The sequence below is a fragment of the Dryas octopetala genome, chromosome 6 (assembly GCF_963921425.1).
Source record: "Dryas octopetala chromosome 6, drDryOcto1.1, whole genome shotgun sequence".
Taxonomy (NCBI): Eukaryota; Viridiplantae; Streptophyta; class Magnoliopsida; order Rosales; family Rosaceae; genus Dryas; species Dryas octopetala.
In genome coordinates, this window is record NC_141371.1 from 16,810,890 (window position 1) to 16,830,922 (window position 20,033).

Consider the following 20,033-nt stretch of genomic DNA (forward strand, 5'->3'; position numbering starts at 1 on the left):
TATGGGAAGAATAAGCTCATTAGAACTTGTCAGTCTGGTGGATAAGGTGCTACCTTCATTTCCTTGTGATCGGTTATCCAAAAAAAAAAGAAAAAAGAAAATCAAACCGATCTGTTCGGTTTGAAACTCAGTTTTTCGGTATTTTTGTACACCTAGTTGTATTGAATATCAAACTACCAACCAACAAGCCAAATAAAAGAAGGAAATAGCTTTCAGGTTGTGAAACATAACGTCCTCTTGATCATCCTCATAGTTATATACTTAGAGTCAAGGGAAAATGATGATTAGAGGGTGGGGTGATCGGGACCGTCAAGGGCTCCAGTTATCCACCAATGGGACCGCCGCTGTGGTTGGTTACAGCAACCATGGAGGGTATCATCGGTCTTTTACAATTTTAAATTATTTAATTCTTTTTAATTATTTTAGGGCTCGTTTGGAAACCTGGATTTCATGGGGTGGATTTGGATTTGGAATCCTCAAATCAAAATCCTCATGTTTGGATTCAATGTAAGTAATGAATTTGAATTTGGCCCAAATCCATGGTGGATTTTAGAGGCCCAAATCTATGGATTTCAAATACCTTCTCAAACTAGGTATTTGAAATCCCACCACCCTACACACACACACACACACACACACACACTCTCTCTCTCTCTCTCTCTCTCTCTCTCTCTCTCTCTCTCATCATCTCCAACCACCATCGCCAACTTTCTAGCAACCACCGTCGACCAACTTTCTGGCGACCCTCAGGCCAACTTTTTCGGCAACCCTCCGGCCAACTTTTCTGACGACCCTTCGACCAACTTTTCCGACGACCTCCTCCGGACAATTTTTCCGGCGACCCTCCTACCAAATTTTCCGACGACCCCTCCAACCAATATATATTTATCATATATTGCAATATATATAAAAATAAAAAATTCTTAAATTGAAATCCTTATATTTTTTTTTTATCCAAACAATAGGATTTGAAATACATGAATTTGAAATCTAAATCCAAATCCCCAATCCAAGCGGGCTTTAATTCTCTTTCATATATCTCTCTCAATTCCTCTTATGTTCCACTGAATTTATCCAATAGAAGTGCCTTGTCTCTTTCCAATTGCTCTCCAGGAGTGTTTCCTGTGGCAGCAGCTGCTTCGCCAGTTGCAGTTGCATTTTAGTTTCCTCCTCTTTCAGTTTCCATAACATCTGCCAAAAACATACAAAAAGAAAACGTGTTTTCATGACATTAAAATACAAAGAGTGAAAAATATTTGTTTTTAGAAAACATACATGTAGAAATAACAGAGACCCTTTGATTACTACAAGAATTTCATCTGTTTATCACCGTTTTCTATAGGGTCCTAAGCTTCATTTCACACTGTCAATGGTGTCCCACTGTAATGGCCACTGTGCAGCCACTATTATACCAACGGTTGTGTAAGTACACGTTTCCATTGGGCATAACACCACTGTTTGGACCTCAGTGTGGACCTACAAGCATTATTCTATATAAATGGTATATATTGGCTCTGCTGCTACTGGCAGATCCATGACATCACTTGCAATGTATCAGACTAAAAAGTTATAGTGATATTCGTGTCAATTGTTGAGTTAAGCACACCATTAGGCTTGTATCATCACTTGAAAATTGCTCCACTATTTTGTGAATGGTGTCAATTGAACACACATAAATTTAAAAAAAATTATGGGCCAATTGTAATAAAACCATTTCCTTATTGTTGAGATTTAAGATCCATACTCGGGTTGCACTTGTCATTTTGACTCCCCGTTTATTGCAACTTTGAAGAATGAGATAAATTCGAAATATATAGCAAACATATAATAAAGCTACACAAACGTAAAATAAAAGTAAATAGCTCAAAAACCAACTCCAAACAATGGAGAAAATTCATTTAAAAAATACTTAACACGAGAGAATAATTAAATGACATTAACAAATGAATCAAGGAAGTTGACAAGTCTCAAGATGTTGCTCTACTCGACCAAGTTCGTCTCTTTACTATACTCGTACCTATAAAACATCCAATAAACAAGGAACAAAACAAATGTAGAGGGTAAGCATCACATATGATCATAGCTTCCCCTCAGGGGACCCTGTTAGGTTTGAAAACCACAAAATCTCTTCAATGTAAATCATAGTGAAAATCATTTTCTTACGAATCCTCAAACCATCAAAATAAGTTCTTCAAACTTTTCTTTTGAAATCCTTTCAAAACATTTATGACTTGGCTTTACATGTACATAATTATAATCATGCAATTTCATAAGAAATCATTCATACATGATGGTTGATACACGTTAGGTACAATTATGCCCAGCTATTAAAAGAAATAACATCCACATCGAGAGTGCTATGGTAAACAGAAATAGGAACTCAAAATTGAGATACCGTATCATTGCCACCTAATCAATCATGGGTCTCCGCTTCGCACAATCACACGTAGCCACGTATTGGCTTGGCTTTCGCACATGCACGCGTAGCCACGTATTGGCTTGGCTAAGCTCCTCATAATGTACTGATCAATTTTTCTAGAAGGTTTAGAGATTTGAATCTGAAGGTCACGTACAACGCTACCTCAACTCTCAAACCAATCGTAATAAACATAATACGTGGGATATTAATCATGGGTCTCCGCTTCGCACAAGCACACGTAGCCACGTATTGGCTTGGCTTTCGCACATGCACACGTAGCCACGTATTGGCTTGGCTAAGCTCCTCATAATGTACTGATCAATTTTTCTAGAAGGTTTAGAGATTTGAATCTGAAGGTCACGTACAACGCTACCTCAACTCTCAAACCAATCGTAATAAACATAATACGTGGGATATTAAAAGTTTAAAACTACACATACACACACAAAGTCCATAGTCTGGAATGTAGGATAAATCTCTCTACCTAGAATCCAATGCTCTTCTTGCCTATGCATCCGCATATGTTTCGAATCCATCTCCTTCTTGTCACGTCACAAAGAAATGATTTGGTAACTGGTGTTCCTAGTGTCCAACAATACGAAACTTAGTCAAAAGTTAAGTTCAACACAATCTCGCTATGACCCATTCTTTTAGGTCACACGCTCCTAAAGACTCTAGTCCTAAGTGGACTAAACTCTAGTCTTTAGGGTTTATTAGTTTCAAGTTTTATCTTAAAGTCAAACCACTTGCTAATTGCTTTCGTTCAAAAGCAATTCCATAAATTAATTTAGGTTAGAATAAATCAAACCTAAGTACTATACAAATAGTTCAATAAATTAGTATTTCTTCAACATATTCCGCTAATTAATCGAACTTGAATAATAGCTTAAATCCAACTTAATCTCTACCATAGGGTCATGCTAAGCCTAACATGCATGTTATTAGCCTTAAATTAAATCTTTAATTAAGGTTACAACTAATCATGCTTAATTCACTAAATAAATTAAGCAATTAAATCTCTAAAATAAACCTAGTCATGCTTAATTAATAAATAAATCCTACTTAATTAATCTAAGCATGCATTCTAAAATTAAAGCCTAAAAATAATTAAATAAAATAGAAATATTAAAATACTTACCTGGTTATATACCTCCAAAGCTAAACTCCAACTCTAAGACTCTTCCTCCTTGCCAAGCTCTCCAAAGAAAACTTTTAAACTATGAGAATAATTAAATAAAACAGAAATATTAAAATACTTACCTAGTTGTAGACATCCAAAGCTAGACTCCAACTCTAGGATTCCTTGTCCTTGGCAAGCTCTCCAAAGAAAACTTTTAAACTATGATAATTTTCTTCTCTTTTGATATGTCTCTTCTTAGAAAGACTCCTAATTAAAGAACCAAAGAGTGAGTAACTCTAACTTTACTTGGTGGTTCAAGTGAAAATGAGGTACAATGATATTTATTTATAGGCACAAGGGGGTGGGAAAAAGTTCTAAGTTTTCAATATGGAACAAATTGCACTAAAAATGTACTAACAGAGGCTAAAACACAAATTGGGTCGAAAAATATCCGGCGGGTCACACACTTTGTGAGCCGAAATGGGTAGACCGACTCGGATAGGAAGCATGCAAGTCAAAATGACCCGTTCGCTATAGTGACTGCCTCCACACGGAATGAACAGTTGCGATTGATTTGGTTTAGTTAAGTTCTTTTTAAGTTGTATAGTTCTAAGTTGAGCAATTCTTTGGTTCAGAGATTAAGCTAAGGAGGTTTACAACTGAATATTTGCTCTCCTAAACCTTTCTTTTCAAGTTGAATTATTAGCATGACTATTCAAAGTTGGATTTATAGTAGAATAACTAATTATGCATGAGAATTGGATTATAGAATTGCTGCAAACTGATTACACAATTAGGTAAACAGACTTAATCTTGTAAACGGACTTATGTGTTAATAAACGAACTTAATAACGGATTGAGGCCACCTTTTTAAAGTAATCGAACGACATGATGTTGAGGTCAGTTCGTGAGCATACATTTGCTGGACATTAGGCTAGAGCTCTCCCAGTCTCCAGCCCTGACCTAGTCATGTTGTTGGACTTTAACTGGTTAACCTCCATATTTAAATTAAAATGGAACTTAAGTAGAAGCCCTAGGCCCATAAAGTACATAGATTCGGTCTTAGTAGACTGGTTTTTGAAATTTTCTAGGCAAGTATCACCAAAAGGAAAGGTCATGCCGAGATCAAAATTTACTTTTAACTGAATTTTTGTCGAACTTGGACTTTCTAGTTATCCAGAAAAGAAACAAAAGTTGTAATTTTTTCAGGTCTCGTCTTAAGAAACTTGGCCTCTACATTGTAATAATTGTCAATAAGACCAAAAATATGTCATGTCACAATAAAAACTTAAGATGAAATAAAATATTTCTCAGAAGTTGTATGAGACAATGATATATTTATTCTTTAGCATTGCTGCCACGTCTTTGAGCTCGTGGGTACATACACGCACTAGCTATTTGAGACTAGGTGTCTCTCTTTTCCCAATGTCTACATCTTGAAAATTGACATGCTCCACTATTAATGCAGTACTTTGTATTCATACAACTTTCATTAAGGATAACTAAGTCAAAAAATAATTTTTGTAACTACACCTCTATTAAGTAATAACCTCATTGCAATAAAATTGGTTTGGTCCCAACATTATTACTATAGAGAGGTTTTATTGTATATGTACTTTAGGTTGTTGGTTTCCTTTCAATTGACTATTTGGTCACTTTTTATGTGCTTGTAATTGACAATCGATGCTTAGATGGATTTAATGTCACGCTCCAAAACCCGAGTACGTAACAGAGGCACCTATCTTGAGAATACCTGAGACTACAACAACCAATCCCCCAATGTTATAATCCCAAATATTCGCAAAATAGGTTAAGCCTTTTGGTTTAGTAAAATGGGTTGGATCAGAGTGCTTGAGTTTACAGCGGAAAAATATAGAAATAATTAATTCATAATTAAACCAACCCTCGGAGCTACTATTCTTTAGAGTAACTTCAAAGAAACTGTTTATATAGACTCGATAATTCAAAAGTAGACAACCCAAGGACTCAGTGTATATATAGGATATGACCAAGGGTATATAAAGATATTAAAAGGTCACCAAGGACCTGCCCAAGGAAATATACTGACTAAACAGGAACACAGGAGTTGACAAGCTCGAGACCGCACCACCACCCCTCAATCGAGGCCGTCAAAGTCCAACGCGCAGCACCTAAGAGGGAGAAAAACAACAATGTAGGGGTGAACATCACATACGTTCATTACTCCCCCTCAGGGAACTTCCTGCTAGGATTGAACAATAGTTTGAGATAATTTAAAATCAAATGCACAACACAAACTAGTTGTCAAACTTTGTAAAATTAGTAGCATGCTCACACACTTTTCCGGGCCCAAGTTCAGAATCATACCTGTTGACCAGCCGTTGGGGCTAACTACCCTCTCACAAAAACATAACAAAGTCCTGCAGTCATTTGACTGGGACACAGGGTAGCAAAAGTGGCCATTTCATGGTTATATTGCCTAGATTGGCCTCCCAAGAAGGACAATCGATCAGTCCGTCCATACAACCCCTCATGAGGTTTTGGGGATTGAAACCCAGGGTCTACCGTAAAGGACCTTTCACTCTCAAGTCAAACAAAACAACAATCTCACAAGAATATGCATAACAATCATCATTCCCCTCATCATAAAACCAAGCAGATATGCCAATAAAAAACATGCATCTTTATCACACAGTATTTATTATATAGTACATGCAGGAAATCCACTAGTCAGAGTGTGTTGTCCCCCTACCTAGCGTCCAAAGTTTTTGCCTGTTCTCGAGTACAAATCACAATTTGCCATGTCGCAATGATCTCTTTTAGGTAACTGGAGTTCCTAGTTTGACAACAACTGGTGTTAAAAACGGTCTTCAGGTAAATCGATGATCTTGTCTATTAAGACCAGGTATAATTCAGAGGTTTGACACTTAGCGTAATTGCTAGGCTTCTTTAAATTCTTAATCCTTCATGACCTTGCACCCCGAGGCAAACAGTCATGTCAGACCGTGTGGTTTCTCTAACTATTTTAATTTATTGTCGAAGAGGTTGATCAGATATGAACCTACAACGTGACTAGGTCAGTGCATGGGGAAACTGAGGGAGCTCTGGCTTAGTACCCAACGCCTGTATGCTCATGGACTTACCTTAGTCATCACGTTATTTGGTTACCACTAATATGACCTCAATATTTATTCAGTTCATTTGATAACAACAGTTTAACGACGTTCCGTCTATAACCACAACTTAAATAACATCAGATTAAAATAAGCTGGGTTAAGAGTATACCTGTTGAAGAATTCTCATGGGTAGAGTCTCGGTACTACTAGACTTGCTAAGTAATAAGATTAAAATAGCCTAATTAACAAGAGATTAATTTAACAAAATTTTAGCAAAAGTTCGACAGAGATCAAGATTTTACCTATGGAGTTCAGAAATGATTTTTTTTAAACTTCACCAAAATATAGCCTTAACACTACTAGAATTGAAGAGCTCATCACCACGATTGTGTGGGCGAAATCGGATCGTCGATCAGAGCTCAAGAACTCAAAATAAACTCAAAACAAGATTGAAGAAGAGAGAAAAGAAGAAAGAGGAGAGAGGAGAGAGAAGCTCTTTCTTGGGAAGCATGCGGTTGAATTGTGAAAATCAGCTAGGGGGGTGCACTATTTATAAGGGAGAGAGAGTGAGTCAACCGAGTTGATCGAGTTGACTCAAGTCAATCGTCACAACTTGGAGCAATGAGGAAGTGACACATGGCGCATGCCCTGACACTTGGCTGCACATGCAGCCATCAGATCTTGCTGCCATGCAGCGATGGACGCTCCAGATCGTGCCACATGGCGCGATCTGGTGATTTTCTATTTTATTTTCTTCTTCTTATTTTTCTCAACTTCAAAAATTAATTAAAAATAGCTCGGGACTCAGAAAAATACCTCGAAAAATACTACGGACTCGTATCGACTAGTACTAATTAACTATGAAGTCAAATTACCAATTTTCCCTTAAAAAAATTTCAAAAATTTCAAGCTCCACAAACTAAGATAAAATGCTTTAAAGAAAAAGAAAATTTGGGAAATTCATAAAATAATCTCCCGGACTCGGAATAATATGAGACTTGCACCGTTGGATTTGTGAGTAAAAGTACTACCTTTTAAAGGTCTAACTTGGGTCAAAACCCTAGTCAAAATTAGTCAAACAATTAAAGCTCAAGGTGGCAAACTTTGATTTTCTAACAAATAAATTCTATAAAAAATTTTAGAAAATAAAGAAAAATCTCAAAATAAATTTGAAAATTTCCGGGTATCACATTTAATAATTGTAATAATGAATGTGACATTTGTGTTGTTGAGATGTTTCATTTGTTTAGCCTTTTAGTTCCTCTTGGGTTCTTGTTTTTTGTCTTTTTGTACTGATTTTGTTAGCCTGATGCTTAATTTGGGCTGAGCTTCTCCTTTGTGTGTTTTCTTTGTTTTGGTTTTTTCTGATCAAATGGGTGTTTTCGTTTTACCTCTATTTTCCTAATATGAAAAATGAATTTCTACAACCAACCAAATAATTAGCTCTAGTATGGATGTAACAGGCCACCCATATGATGATTTGGAAACAAACCAAAGAGTCTAAGGAAGGGTCTTGTATAATAAAAATTAGAAAACAACAATATATGTTGTGTAGGTTGGTTCTCCAAGGCCAAGCTAATGCTATGGAAATGAAATAGATGGTCAAAATCATGGGCCGCATTAGATAGTTGCTAGCTACACTAGACAACTATACATTGGGCTTAATTGTAACGATGGTACATATATATTTGGAACTAATTTTTCAGGTTTCTTTAGCTTCAGCCTCAATAATAAGGCAATTTGGTGGGACCTATCTATCCATCTTAATCTCTGTTGTCAAAATATTAATTAGCTCTAGCATTGCTGGCCCTAAACAAACCCACACATAAACTATATATTTGATTGATCATTATATTGGAAGTTGCACATGTGTCTTGTAAAGGCATGCAGTAGAGTAGTAGTAGCCACTCATTGTATATGAAAATGAATATTCCTAAGCCAAATTTTGTAGTACACGTGACACTTTATGGCTTTTTTGATCACCAATGGACCGGAAAAGATGACCCAAATAAACCCAAAACCCAAAGGAGAAACCCAAATATGGGGGACCAGGAAACCCAAACCCAAAAGCTGACGTGGCCTAGCACATGGGTGAGACCTGCTTTATGACTTTTTCAAAGGTTGAGACCTACAGCCTGTTGCAAATCAAAGGCTCAGATTATGCCATTATTTGTTTTTTTTTTATTCATTAAAAATGGAAAAAAATGCCATAAAATTCCCCCTAATTTTATAACGGCTAGTAAACAAAAATTTCTATATATACCTCATTATTCTTAGTTTTTTCTCACATCATTCTCTCTTTTACACAACAATTTCAATATTCATAATCATTTTATAGTAATATATTAATATTAGTATCATTTTGAAGGGCGTGCTAATTAAACTATTAACAATAATATAATATTCATAATCGTAAAAGTTCATAAACTTTAAATTAACGGACACTTAATCAAATTTATACATGAGTTAAATGGGTGAAAAATACTGAAATTCATTTTGGGTTTCAGCACCATTAATTAGTGTTGCTGAAACCCAAATTTTGGACACTTTTTGATGGCCAAAATGGGTTTGGGTTTTGCCATTGTAGAAGGCCTAAGTTCTTCAAATTTTAGTGCTTTGTCGTCTTCTGAGCATTCTTTTCATAAATATCAAGAACTAGTTTTCTAGTTGCCCTAACATTGGTGACCCAAGAAATTAATGACCATAGTTTTACATATATTTTTGGAATTTTGAAATTCAGGGAAGGGATTTAATTGTCTTTAGAATTAAGGACTATTCTTAGTTGTTTGTGCCGGCATTGTCTAGTCTAAAAGAAAAGTCACAATAATTTTTTTCGTTTTGGTATATGCAGGCTTTACTTAGTCACAATACTTTTGAATCTTTTGATGGTATGATTCAGGGGTCTGAAAATCTGCATGTTGGTATGTGAGCAATCTACTTAGTCTAGACTTTGTTTTACAAAAACCTACTTAGTCTACTCATTTTGCATTTTATTAACTCCAACAGTAAGGAAAAAATGGATAATCTTGTAATCTATGTTTTCCTTTTATTTTCTGTCTTCACAACCTTTAATCTATGTATTGCTTTGCATTCTCTAGGGAATTCAGAAGCTTGGAAGAAAACACCAGTTGTGAACTAGTGTGGTTGTGTGCTGATCAATTATGAAATATGCATGCAACTAGTTGTAGTGTATGTGCGTTTTGGTTTATTCTAGGTTCTGGCATTTGTTTTAGTTAAAAGAAATTGAAAGAAGTTTGTTAAATATTGTGCATTAATTTGTGAACCTTAAGCTGTAATACTAGGATTCCAATTGGACTTTTTAAACAGGAAGAAGGATTGACTACTGGTAAGGAAAGCAAAATAAAAGAATACAAGTGTGACAACTGTTGCCACTTTTTGTATAACTTGTTTTACTTGGAATTTAGAAATAAATACCAAGTTATATCTCGCAAGTATACGAATCGTTCGGTGTAGCGATAGCGTATAAGTACAAGCAATGGCGGCTCAATGGAAAGTAAGGCCTAAGGCGAAACTACACAGAGGCCTTCCAAATATATTATTCAAAAATATTTTAAAAAAATCATTGAAAAATCAATCTTCTTGCTTTTTGAGATGCAAAATTAGTGATTAAATTTTTATATTCAAGTTGTTTTACCAAATTTTTTTCAATAGATAACATGGCTAACCCATATAATCTTTCGTGTGACATAGTTGACCGTAAATAAGTTTTTATTAGTTTTAATTTTGAAAAGCTTTGTTCTGCAGAAGCGACAGTTACATGTATTGTCAATAATATTCTATATGCAATCCAAACATTTGAAAAATAATCAAACCTCGCAGTAAAATTGAGTAGTTCAATTGGAGTTTTTGTTTCTATTGGTAACATTTCTCTTAAAACATTTAATTCTTGAAGAAGATCTAATCCATCAATATCAGAAATGTTGTCATCTTTTAAAAACTCTTCAAGATTAAGACACTTACTTTTCAAATCATCATTGACTAATGACTTTAAAATTTTCAAATCATATAAGAAACCAAAAACTTGTTCATATGTTTGAAATTGTTCAAACCTACTTTGAAGTGAAGAAATAACATGATCTATTATATATAAAAAAAAATACTTAACTCTAAAAGACTCCTCAGCTGATGAGTTGTTTCATCATTCACATTCTCATCAAATTGTTTTTTTCTATAAACCTTATGTTTTTCACGAAAAATAGGATCTATTTCCATTTCAAGTACAATCTCTTTAGCTAAAATCAAAGCAGATTCAAATCCATTTTCCCTATATTTTCAAAGAAAGAAATCAAGCCTTTTAATTGGTGTATGGCAATATCAATATGCATGTCTTTGGATTGCAAGTGTTTACTAACTGAGTTAATAGCAAATAATATGTCATACCAAATAATCATGCCCAATAAAAATTCAAAGTTTTCAATCTCATATGTTGATAATGTTTCGGCTTCACCTTTTGATATAGGATCTATGTCACTAATTTGTGGAGTAAATCATATCTAATTTGTGGAGCTCGGTATCTTATTGCTTTGACACTTGCTATACAACTTTCCCAACGTGTTTGTGACAATGCTTTAACAGTTAAACTAGTTACATTATCTTCAAAAAATTTACACCGCTTAGGTGAAGAAGAAAATAATTTATATACACGTTGTAACACTCCAAAAAATGTTTTAACTTTAGAACAAGAATTGGCTATGTCACAAAGTACAAGATTAAGATTATGACAACCACATTGAGTGTAAAATGCTCTTGGATTTATTTCTAACAATCTTTTTTGTACTCCTCGATTTTTTCCTTTGATGTTAAATCCATTATCATATCCTTGTCCTTTTATGTCATTAATATTAAGTTCAAGATAAGTTATTTTACCTATAATTAAGTTTCATCAAAACGTCATTTTCCTGATGTATCATCTATTTTTAAAAATTCTAAAAAAAATTCATATAGTTATTGGACTTTTTGAAACATCCACACAACGTAATATAAGAGACATTTGTTCATGCATATGATGACTTATATCTGGTGTGCAATCAAGTATAATTGAAAAGTATTTTGCCTCTTTAACTTTTTTAAGAATTTCAATTTTAATTGCACATGCTAACATATCTATCAATTCATTTTGTATGTTACAACCAAGATAATGATTATGAACATCACCATTTTTTATACGTTCAAGATGTTCTTCCATTGTTGGATCAAATTCTGCAATTGTTTTTATAAAGCTTAAAAAAATTCCATTATTTTATTGATATATCTTCTCATTTTTTCCACGAAACCCCAAATTGTTTTTGGTAAGATTTTTTACAACTGCAATAATTCTTAATAATACTTTTTTCCAATGCTCTTTCTCTTTGTTAATGTGTTCTTGTAACTTTTTATCAATTGTTTTATTTTTTTCCAATCTTAATTCTAAATCTATCCAACTACCCATATTAGTCACATGTTCAATACTTGGTTCATGACTTCTTAGCTTTTCACTAAGATTTTTCCAATCTTTACATCCTTCATTAGCCAATTGACTTCTACTAGTCTTTGAATTAAATAGCTTACAACAAAAACAATATACTAGATCTATCCAACTCTTTTGAATAAACTAGCCATGTTCTTTCACGTTCTTCTCCATTTGGTAATTTCCGATTGTAATGTCTTGTAGAGAAATGTCTAGAGTTTTCATCGTTAGGAAAATTGAATTCAAAGTCTTTAATGGGACCTCTTTCCACTAATAAATTTCTTATGTTTGTATTGATGTTTTTCCATTGGCAAGGATCATAAATATTTGTTACATCTTCATTTGGTTCTTGACTTGGTTCTTGGCCTAGTTGTACGTTGGCTTGGTTCTTGGTGTGGTTCTTGACTTGGTTCTTGGCTTGGTTCTTGGTTTTGTTCTTGGCTTGATTCTTGGTTTTGTTCTTGAATTGGCTCTTGATTTGGTTCTTGACTTGGTCCTTGATTTGGGTATTGGCTTAATTGGTTCTTTATTGTTAATAACAAACTTATCAAAAGCTCATTTTTTAGATTGAATTAGTTTTTCTTTTTCTTAAGTTTTTCATACCTTGATTCAAATTTCCTACCAAACATATTTGATATTTATACTAATAATTAAACAACAAAAAGACAAACAAAAACTAAGGAGATACAAGAACAATAAAACCTTGCTCAATTGCAATTTCCACACTAAATGGCTTTGCAATTTCAACAAGTAAACGACTTTGCAATTTCAACAATAAAACTCAAATTTTCAATTCACAAAATTACTCAAAATTGATCAACTAAACCAAGGGGGAGTGAAAGCCTATACTTAGAGGAGTAAAACCTCTCAAGAATCACGGCCAACGGTGGCCGGAATCGACGAAAATGGCTGGCGGTGGCTACTGGCTTCTCCAGCGATTTTTGCGCATGGGAGCAGCTAGCTGGCAAGGGGAGGCTCGGGGATGGATGGCCGGCACGAGGGGATCACGACGATTGTTCTGCTTCAACAGGAAAGTGGCCGGACCACTGCCTTCAATGGTGAGGCCGCGTGCAAGGAAGAGGAAGAAAGAGAAGAAGAAGGTCACAGAGAGAGAGAGAGAGAGAGAGTTGAAAAATAAATTTCAGTTTTGGGTTTTAAAACTTAGCCCAAAGCAAAATTACAAGTTTGCCCCTCACTTCAAACGCCTGTAACTCTCAAACCGTAACTTCAATTTATGTGTGCTTTATGTCTACGTTCTCGTGGGATCGAGATCTATCCAATGAGTTCAAATTCAAAACCAAAAGCCCACTAATTTTAAAAGTCAACTTTCGGGTCAAGCCCAATTAACTCAAAACCTTTTTATTTTCCAACTAAATTCCCAAAATCTTAAAATAAATTTTCAAAATATTTAATATAAATCTTTAAAAAATATAGGGTCTCACAATTCAACTTCTCACTACACCAACCGTCACAACCGCAACACCAACCGTCTCTCTTCTTGTAACTGAAACAACCGAAATCTAATCTAGTAGAAGCAGGGATGTGATAAACTCGTCTTTCAGCAGCCAAGAACATGATATAACACATTCAATCTTTCCTAATTAGGGAAAATCCCCCTCATTGTTCAGTCTCGTTAACGCCTATTATAAACGCAATTTTCTATCGAGCTCAATAAAGCTCTCAGTTCGTTTTCGGAGACAGGGAGAGAATGTTAATTAGATTTGCTACTTCATAGTCATCATCGTCATATGGCTACCTAGCCTGAACATATTAAAGATGTTAATTTCCATTGTCATATTGCCAAAACTCAATGACATCGCACCACTCCTACAACGAATATAAGCATCACATGTGGCTAGAAATTTCAGAATTTTGACTCACTCTCTTTAAAGGAAGTAAAGCCTTAGGAAAAGGTGAAAACAAAGGACAATCATCAGCAACTTCACCCAATTTTGAATTGTCAAGCTCATTACTTTCTCTTATTTTTTCCAGATTCCTTTTTCAGAGGTGTATTATCAATTATATTACCACTTTTAAGAGTAATAGAATCAACATGCTCAACAATTTCACAAGAATTTACACCTTTTGGATTTCGTTCAGTATTAGAAGGAAATTTTGCTTTTTCATGCACAGCCAGAGAATTAGTCTAGTTGAAAATTTGGCTTTTAATTTCTTTATTTTCTTCCATCATTTACCAAACATAAAATCACACTTTTGATTTTTCTATGAAAGATTGAAGTGTGTTACTCAATGATGGTTTAGAAGGAAATGCATTAGGTGCAGAAAATTGTTGGTTAAGGATACTTACCTGAGATTGAGAAGGCTGATTGTTCCAATGAAAATTTGGATGATTCTTTGTTGCAGGATTGTATGTTTGAGAAAAAGGAGAATATGACTTTTGATAACTCCCCAAAGTAGCACAATGTTCTTCATGAGCTCCTTTCCTCACCTGAAAAGTTGGACAATTTTGAACAGAGTGACCAATCTCATAACAAACATCACAAACTTAATTATGCTGAGAAACAGTATGATAAACAGATTGAGGCACATTAGACTTTTCAAAATTTAAAGAAGCTACTTCGTTAGCCAAAGCCTAATATTTTGCTTTTAAATTATCTTCCTCTCTTAATTGGTAAATTTCTTTATTAGCAGGAGATGTAACATTCCTAGATCGGTCAGTGTTCTCAAATGGACTAGGTGCAGTCCATTGGTGGGCTTTTTCAACAATTTCATCAAGAAACTCCAAAGCCTCATCAGGGTCTTTTTGCATAAAATTTGTAATGACCTAGTTTTTAAGATCAAATTATTTTGGTGTTTAACAAAAATGTTTATGTTTATTAATAATGTCTTTTTATTTTTTTAATTAATTATATTATATGTGTTTATTTAATTACATTTTATTTATATTTATATTTATATTTATGTTATATAATATAAACTTATTTTATATATATTTTTATTGAAAAAAAATATTGGCATAAATTCAATTTAGACACATAACTATATATGCTATTTCAACGGGGTCTACGAACTTTAAAATATTTCAAATATACACCCGATCTACTATCTAAATTGAAAAATGAACTTTCGTCCATTGATTCGTTGAGAGATTAGGTAAATGTCAGTTTGGCTTTTGCTGACCAGGATTACTTGGCGATGTAGCGCCATCTCAGCAAACTTTTTTCGTCAAATAAGCGACACGATGACACCTGTCCACCTAACCCCTGACACGGGCCCACAAACTCATCATCTTTTTCTCGCTCGTCGAACACAGGTGAGAGATTTATATTTGAATTTGGAGAAAAACATGATGTTTTTGGGTGACTAAATGGTCAGAAGAGCATTCGACGAGCGAGAAAGAGGTGATGGGTTTGTGGGCCCGTGTCAGGTGGACATGTGTCGCTCATTTGGCAGGAAAGGTATGCTGAGTTGGCACCACGTCGTCAATTAATCTCTGTCAGCAAAAGCCAAGCTGACATTTAACTGATTTCTCAACAAATCGATGAACGGAAGTCCATTTTTCAATTTAGATAATAAATCGGGTGTATATTTGAAATATTTTAAAGTTCATGGACCCCGTTGAAATGACATATATAGTTATGTGTCTAAATTAAATTTATGCCAAAAATATTTGTGTGATAGGACCCCTTTAGTAAGGCTTGGCGGTGGAGAAGTGTGTGTGTGTGTGTGTGTGTGTGTGTGTGTGTGTGTGTTCGGTGATGTGTGTTAGGCGGTAGTCTTTAGGCGATCGATGTTATAAGGCTGGGGTTGTTTTAAACCAAAGTTAGCAAAACAAACCCCAAAACCCCAGTCAACCCAAGAGAGAAGAAAGAAAGGAAAGAAAAACAGAGGAAGAGGGAGAGAGAGAGAGAGAGAAAAAAAAAAAGGGAGAAGGAGGAGAAGAGAGAGAGAGAGAGTGAGAGAAGAGTAACAGAGAAGGATAGAGAGGGAAGGAAAGAAAGAAAACAGAGAGTGAGAGAAATCAAGGAATTCAGACTCCAAAATAAAAAATAAAAAAACATGAGCTCATTCTCTGTCATAGAAAGCTTGAGCATAGCTAATTTTCTGTCATAGAAAGCTCAAACTTAGCTCATTTTCTATCGTAGAAAGCTCAAGCTTCATTTAACAGTTATTTTGATGTTTTCAATTTTAACCAAAACTAAGTATACAAGTTAGAGATCATTTTGTCTAAAGAAATAGCCAATACATATAAATGCATTTACAGCTTACTGCAGCTTGCTATATTTTAGATTTGATATGAATACTCTCCTTTTAAGACACAATGTTGTTGCTTGTATTTGATTTTGCACAGGAATGGATCAAAGATGGACAAGCTAGTCAACTAAAAGGAAGTAGACAAGTATGGACAAAACGTGAAAAAGATACATTGTTGACTTTACTTGAGAATGTTGTTAATCGTGGTATGCGATGTGATAATGGTATTTTTTTTTTATTTTTTTTTGGCCAAGATAATGGGACATTTAAAGCTGAAACTATGGTGCAAATTAAGAAGTCTTGAATGAGAGATGCCCAGATTTCAATTCAAGGCATCATCCACATATTGAGTCTAGGATGAGAAAGTGGAGAAAAACACATGAGATCATTTATGACATAATTATCAAAAGTGGATTTGGAAGAAATTATGCTAAAAAATGCATTGAGGTTGACAGTGATGAAGTATGTGAGGCTTATGTGTAGGTTAGTTTCATTCATTCTTTCTTTCTTCTTTCTGAAATGCTCATTTTTATGAATGGCTAATGCTATAATTTGTTATCCTTTTATGGATTTTTTTTTTCTTTTTTACTATTGCAAATTGTGTGATATAACCTAATAAAGGATATAGAAATATGAAACAACATTAGCAAAGAATGGAGATCAGTATCCTATGGTCTAAGGAAGTAATTACAATGGGTTGGCTTTACTCTTGTGTTTTCACCGATGTCAAAACTAGAAGACTAGAATTAATACATGTATTACATTTGCCAAAAGACTAAACAGATGGCTATCATGCACCACATTTTCCATAGCTTTTAATCACCTTGCGAGATCTCTCTTCTCCAACAATTATTTCTCCATCTTTTCCCAAGTTTGTGAGCAGAATAAGAACACCATGAGCAACCAAACAGTCACTACTACAATTGTATAAATAGACAACAGTCAATAGACAACGGTTCTTATTTTGTCCGTTATCTTAATTTAATACACAACGGATTTTAATAAACTGTTATATGAAGGTATCATATCCAATGCTATTTGGTCGGATGAATTTTCTTAAATTATTAAACACAATAGTTTTAAGTAAAACCGTTGTGTTGGACAAGTTACAGAAAAATAAAAAAATTTGCGGGTGTTTGTATTTGACAAAATACACGCCCGCGTTAATGAAAAAAACCATCGCGCCTTTAACCCCTCAGACAGAACACAGACCTCCTCCTCCTCGTGCCCTCAAACCCAGACTTGCTTCTTCCCAAAACCCAGACCTCCCGCACTCTCACTTTGCTCACTCTTTCTCTTTCTCTCTTCTGATTATGGCCATCACCCATCACCGTCCCTGACCACCATTGTGTCGCCCTTTCACCACCATGTACGCACTCGTCTTCTCATCACCGTCGCCATGGCTGCACACATCTTCTTATCATGTCGACTCTCAGTCGTTTATGCCTTCTGAAATCACTGGATTTATGCTATCCTCCAACCAAATCACACAAAGATTTGGGAAAGCTTGAAACCCTAACCCTAATCTGGACCATTGACTTCGCTGAGCTCACACTGGGCTTTCAGGTGCTTTTTCCCTCACTTTACTCTTTTGTTTTTCCTCTGTGCTAGGGTTCTCACATGAAGTTCTTGATTATTTCCTCTACGTTGCTGAATTTGTGTTTTGTTATCTTTTTTTTTTTTCTTTTTTTTGTAATTTTTTTGTGGGTTTACTTTGGAGGGATTTGAGGTTAGATTCGTTTGTTTTTTGAGGTTGATTCCTTTCATGTCATCTCTTTTTAAAATTTTCTTGCTTGGTTTAATCTCATGAACTAGGATTTTTAATAGGAATTTTTGTTCTTAATTATTATTAATTTTGTTCATTAACTGTTCTTAATTTGTATGATTTTTCTCTGTCATTTTGTAGAATAACAACATAAATGTCATTGTGTAATATGTGTAATATCGATCTCTCTGTCTCGGTCTCTGTTTCAGTTGATTTGTATTCCTTGATGGGTTTTGATTGATTTGTTGTAATTGAAGTTGAATCATAGCAATACCCATCTTTCCGGGTTACTATAGATTTAGCCACTTTCTGAAATGTTTAACTGTGTCATTCCCCATCCTTTGCTTGTCGAAATTAGAGAGGCAAAATGGATTCAGAATTTTAGTTCTCCAAGAGTTGAAGAAAGATTTCTGGTCAACTAAGTCATATAGTTATGATGAACTCTATGTTGAGTTAATTATTGAATTCAAGACTCTTTTGTTATCCTTTCCCTCTTGAATTCAATAGTTATAATTTCTCTTTAGGGGTATTCATCAGTCATCACTCTAAAAGAGTTGTATAGAGTTCTAGTGGAGCTCATGTATAAATTTAAATAAATTTAGATCATGTATAAATTTAGATGAAGTTGACATTGTTTATTTACAATGAATAAATTTGAGCATTTATTTACAGGGCTTCCTTCTCTTTTGCTTTATGTAGGAGAAATTTTCAGGAGGGGGAGGAAGAGATACCTTAGAAAATGCCAAGATTTCAAAGGAGGGCCTTGTTACCTCTGCTAAGAAGAATGGTGGGCCTTGGGAAAATGGTGGCGAAGAGTTAAAACCATGTTGGTCTAAGCCAGCTTTGGGTAAGATTGCTTTACATTTTGAAGTGACTGATAGTTTCATGTATTGTTTATCACAGTCCTGTGTTGCCTAATTCCTTTCTGTAAATTCTTACATGTTACCTGGTTGGCATATGATGTTGACCAGACGGAGGGGTTTGTCCTTTTCTCATTAACAAATGGCCCTGAATACCATGTTTCACAGGTATTTAAATTAAAAGTCCATTTAGTTGATGGAGTTATTTGGCTTTTATTTTTCTGGGTCCTCTAAACTGGAACTTAATCTTCCTGAATATAGTCTAATTTTTTTTTTCCCTAAATTGCAACAAATTCAGTCATTTCATCCTTTTGTCCATTGGTGGATCAAATGGTTGTTAAATATGATAGGAAATGTGTAGTGCTACTCTATGGATGTTGCATATCTTGTTTATATTTTCATAAAGATTTTCTGTTGTACTTTTTTCAATTAGCCACTGATATTTTAAACCAATTCCTTATCCTCTCAGTAATCCATTCCTTGGTATTCTGTAGATTGCTGATGCAGTTGTAGTGGCAAGGTATCTAGGAGCAACTCTTGTACTTCCTGACATTCACTGTAGTTGGTGAGAAAATTATTTTGGTTGTCTTTGGATGCTAAGAGTTCAGGGCCGGACTAGAAAAGAAAATTCAGTTTATTTATTTTTTGTTAGTGATTTCGTTTGCACAAATGAAAAACTAGACTAATCAAGGGGTTCCAAATTCTTGAAAGCAAGATTTTTTTTTTTTTTACTTATGTTTTTGGTTAATCTATTTTCAGAAATTAAACAGGAGTTATGGGTTAATAAAATTATGAGTAAGGTGACAATTACTAAGAGTCTGATAGACATAAGAATTTTTGGGAGTCCTCTGTTGCTATTGTGCAGAAAAATAAAATCATCTTAGTACCAAGACGATCATAATTAGGAAAAAAAGAAATTAAGATTTTTGGTTATCTCTTTTTCCTAACTTCCCAAATTTTCTAGGCAATTTAAGAGTTCCATGTATAGGTTTTTTAGGTATGTAATTGACTGAAATTGTCTTTGGGATTCTCATTTTAGTTATGCTTTAATCTCTTGTTCTACGTTTTTCAATTAAAGTGAATTTCATGTGT

General features: G+C 34.5%; 1 protein-coding gene across 1 annotated transcript; it reads right to left on the minus strand.

Moving 5' to 3' along the window:
* Positions 1-1,044: 1,044 nt before the first annotated feature.
* LOC147282874 (uncharacterized) lies at positions 1,045-11,840 on the minus strand. Its single transcript, XM_086248293.1, is given in 5 exon segments — positions 1,045-1,191; positions 10,290-10,787; positions 10,790-10,926; positions 10,929-11,102; positions 11,822-11,840. Coding segments are annotated over 5 exon segments (975 nt in total).
* Positions 11,841-20,033: the final 8,193 nt, after the last annotated feature.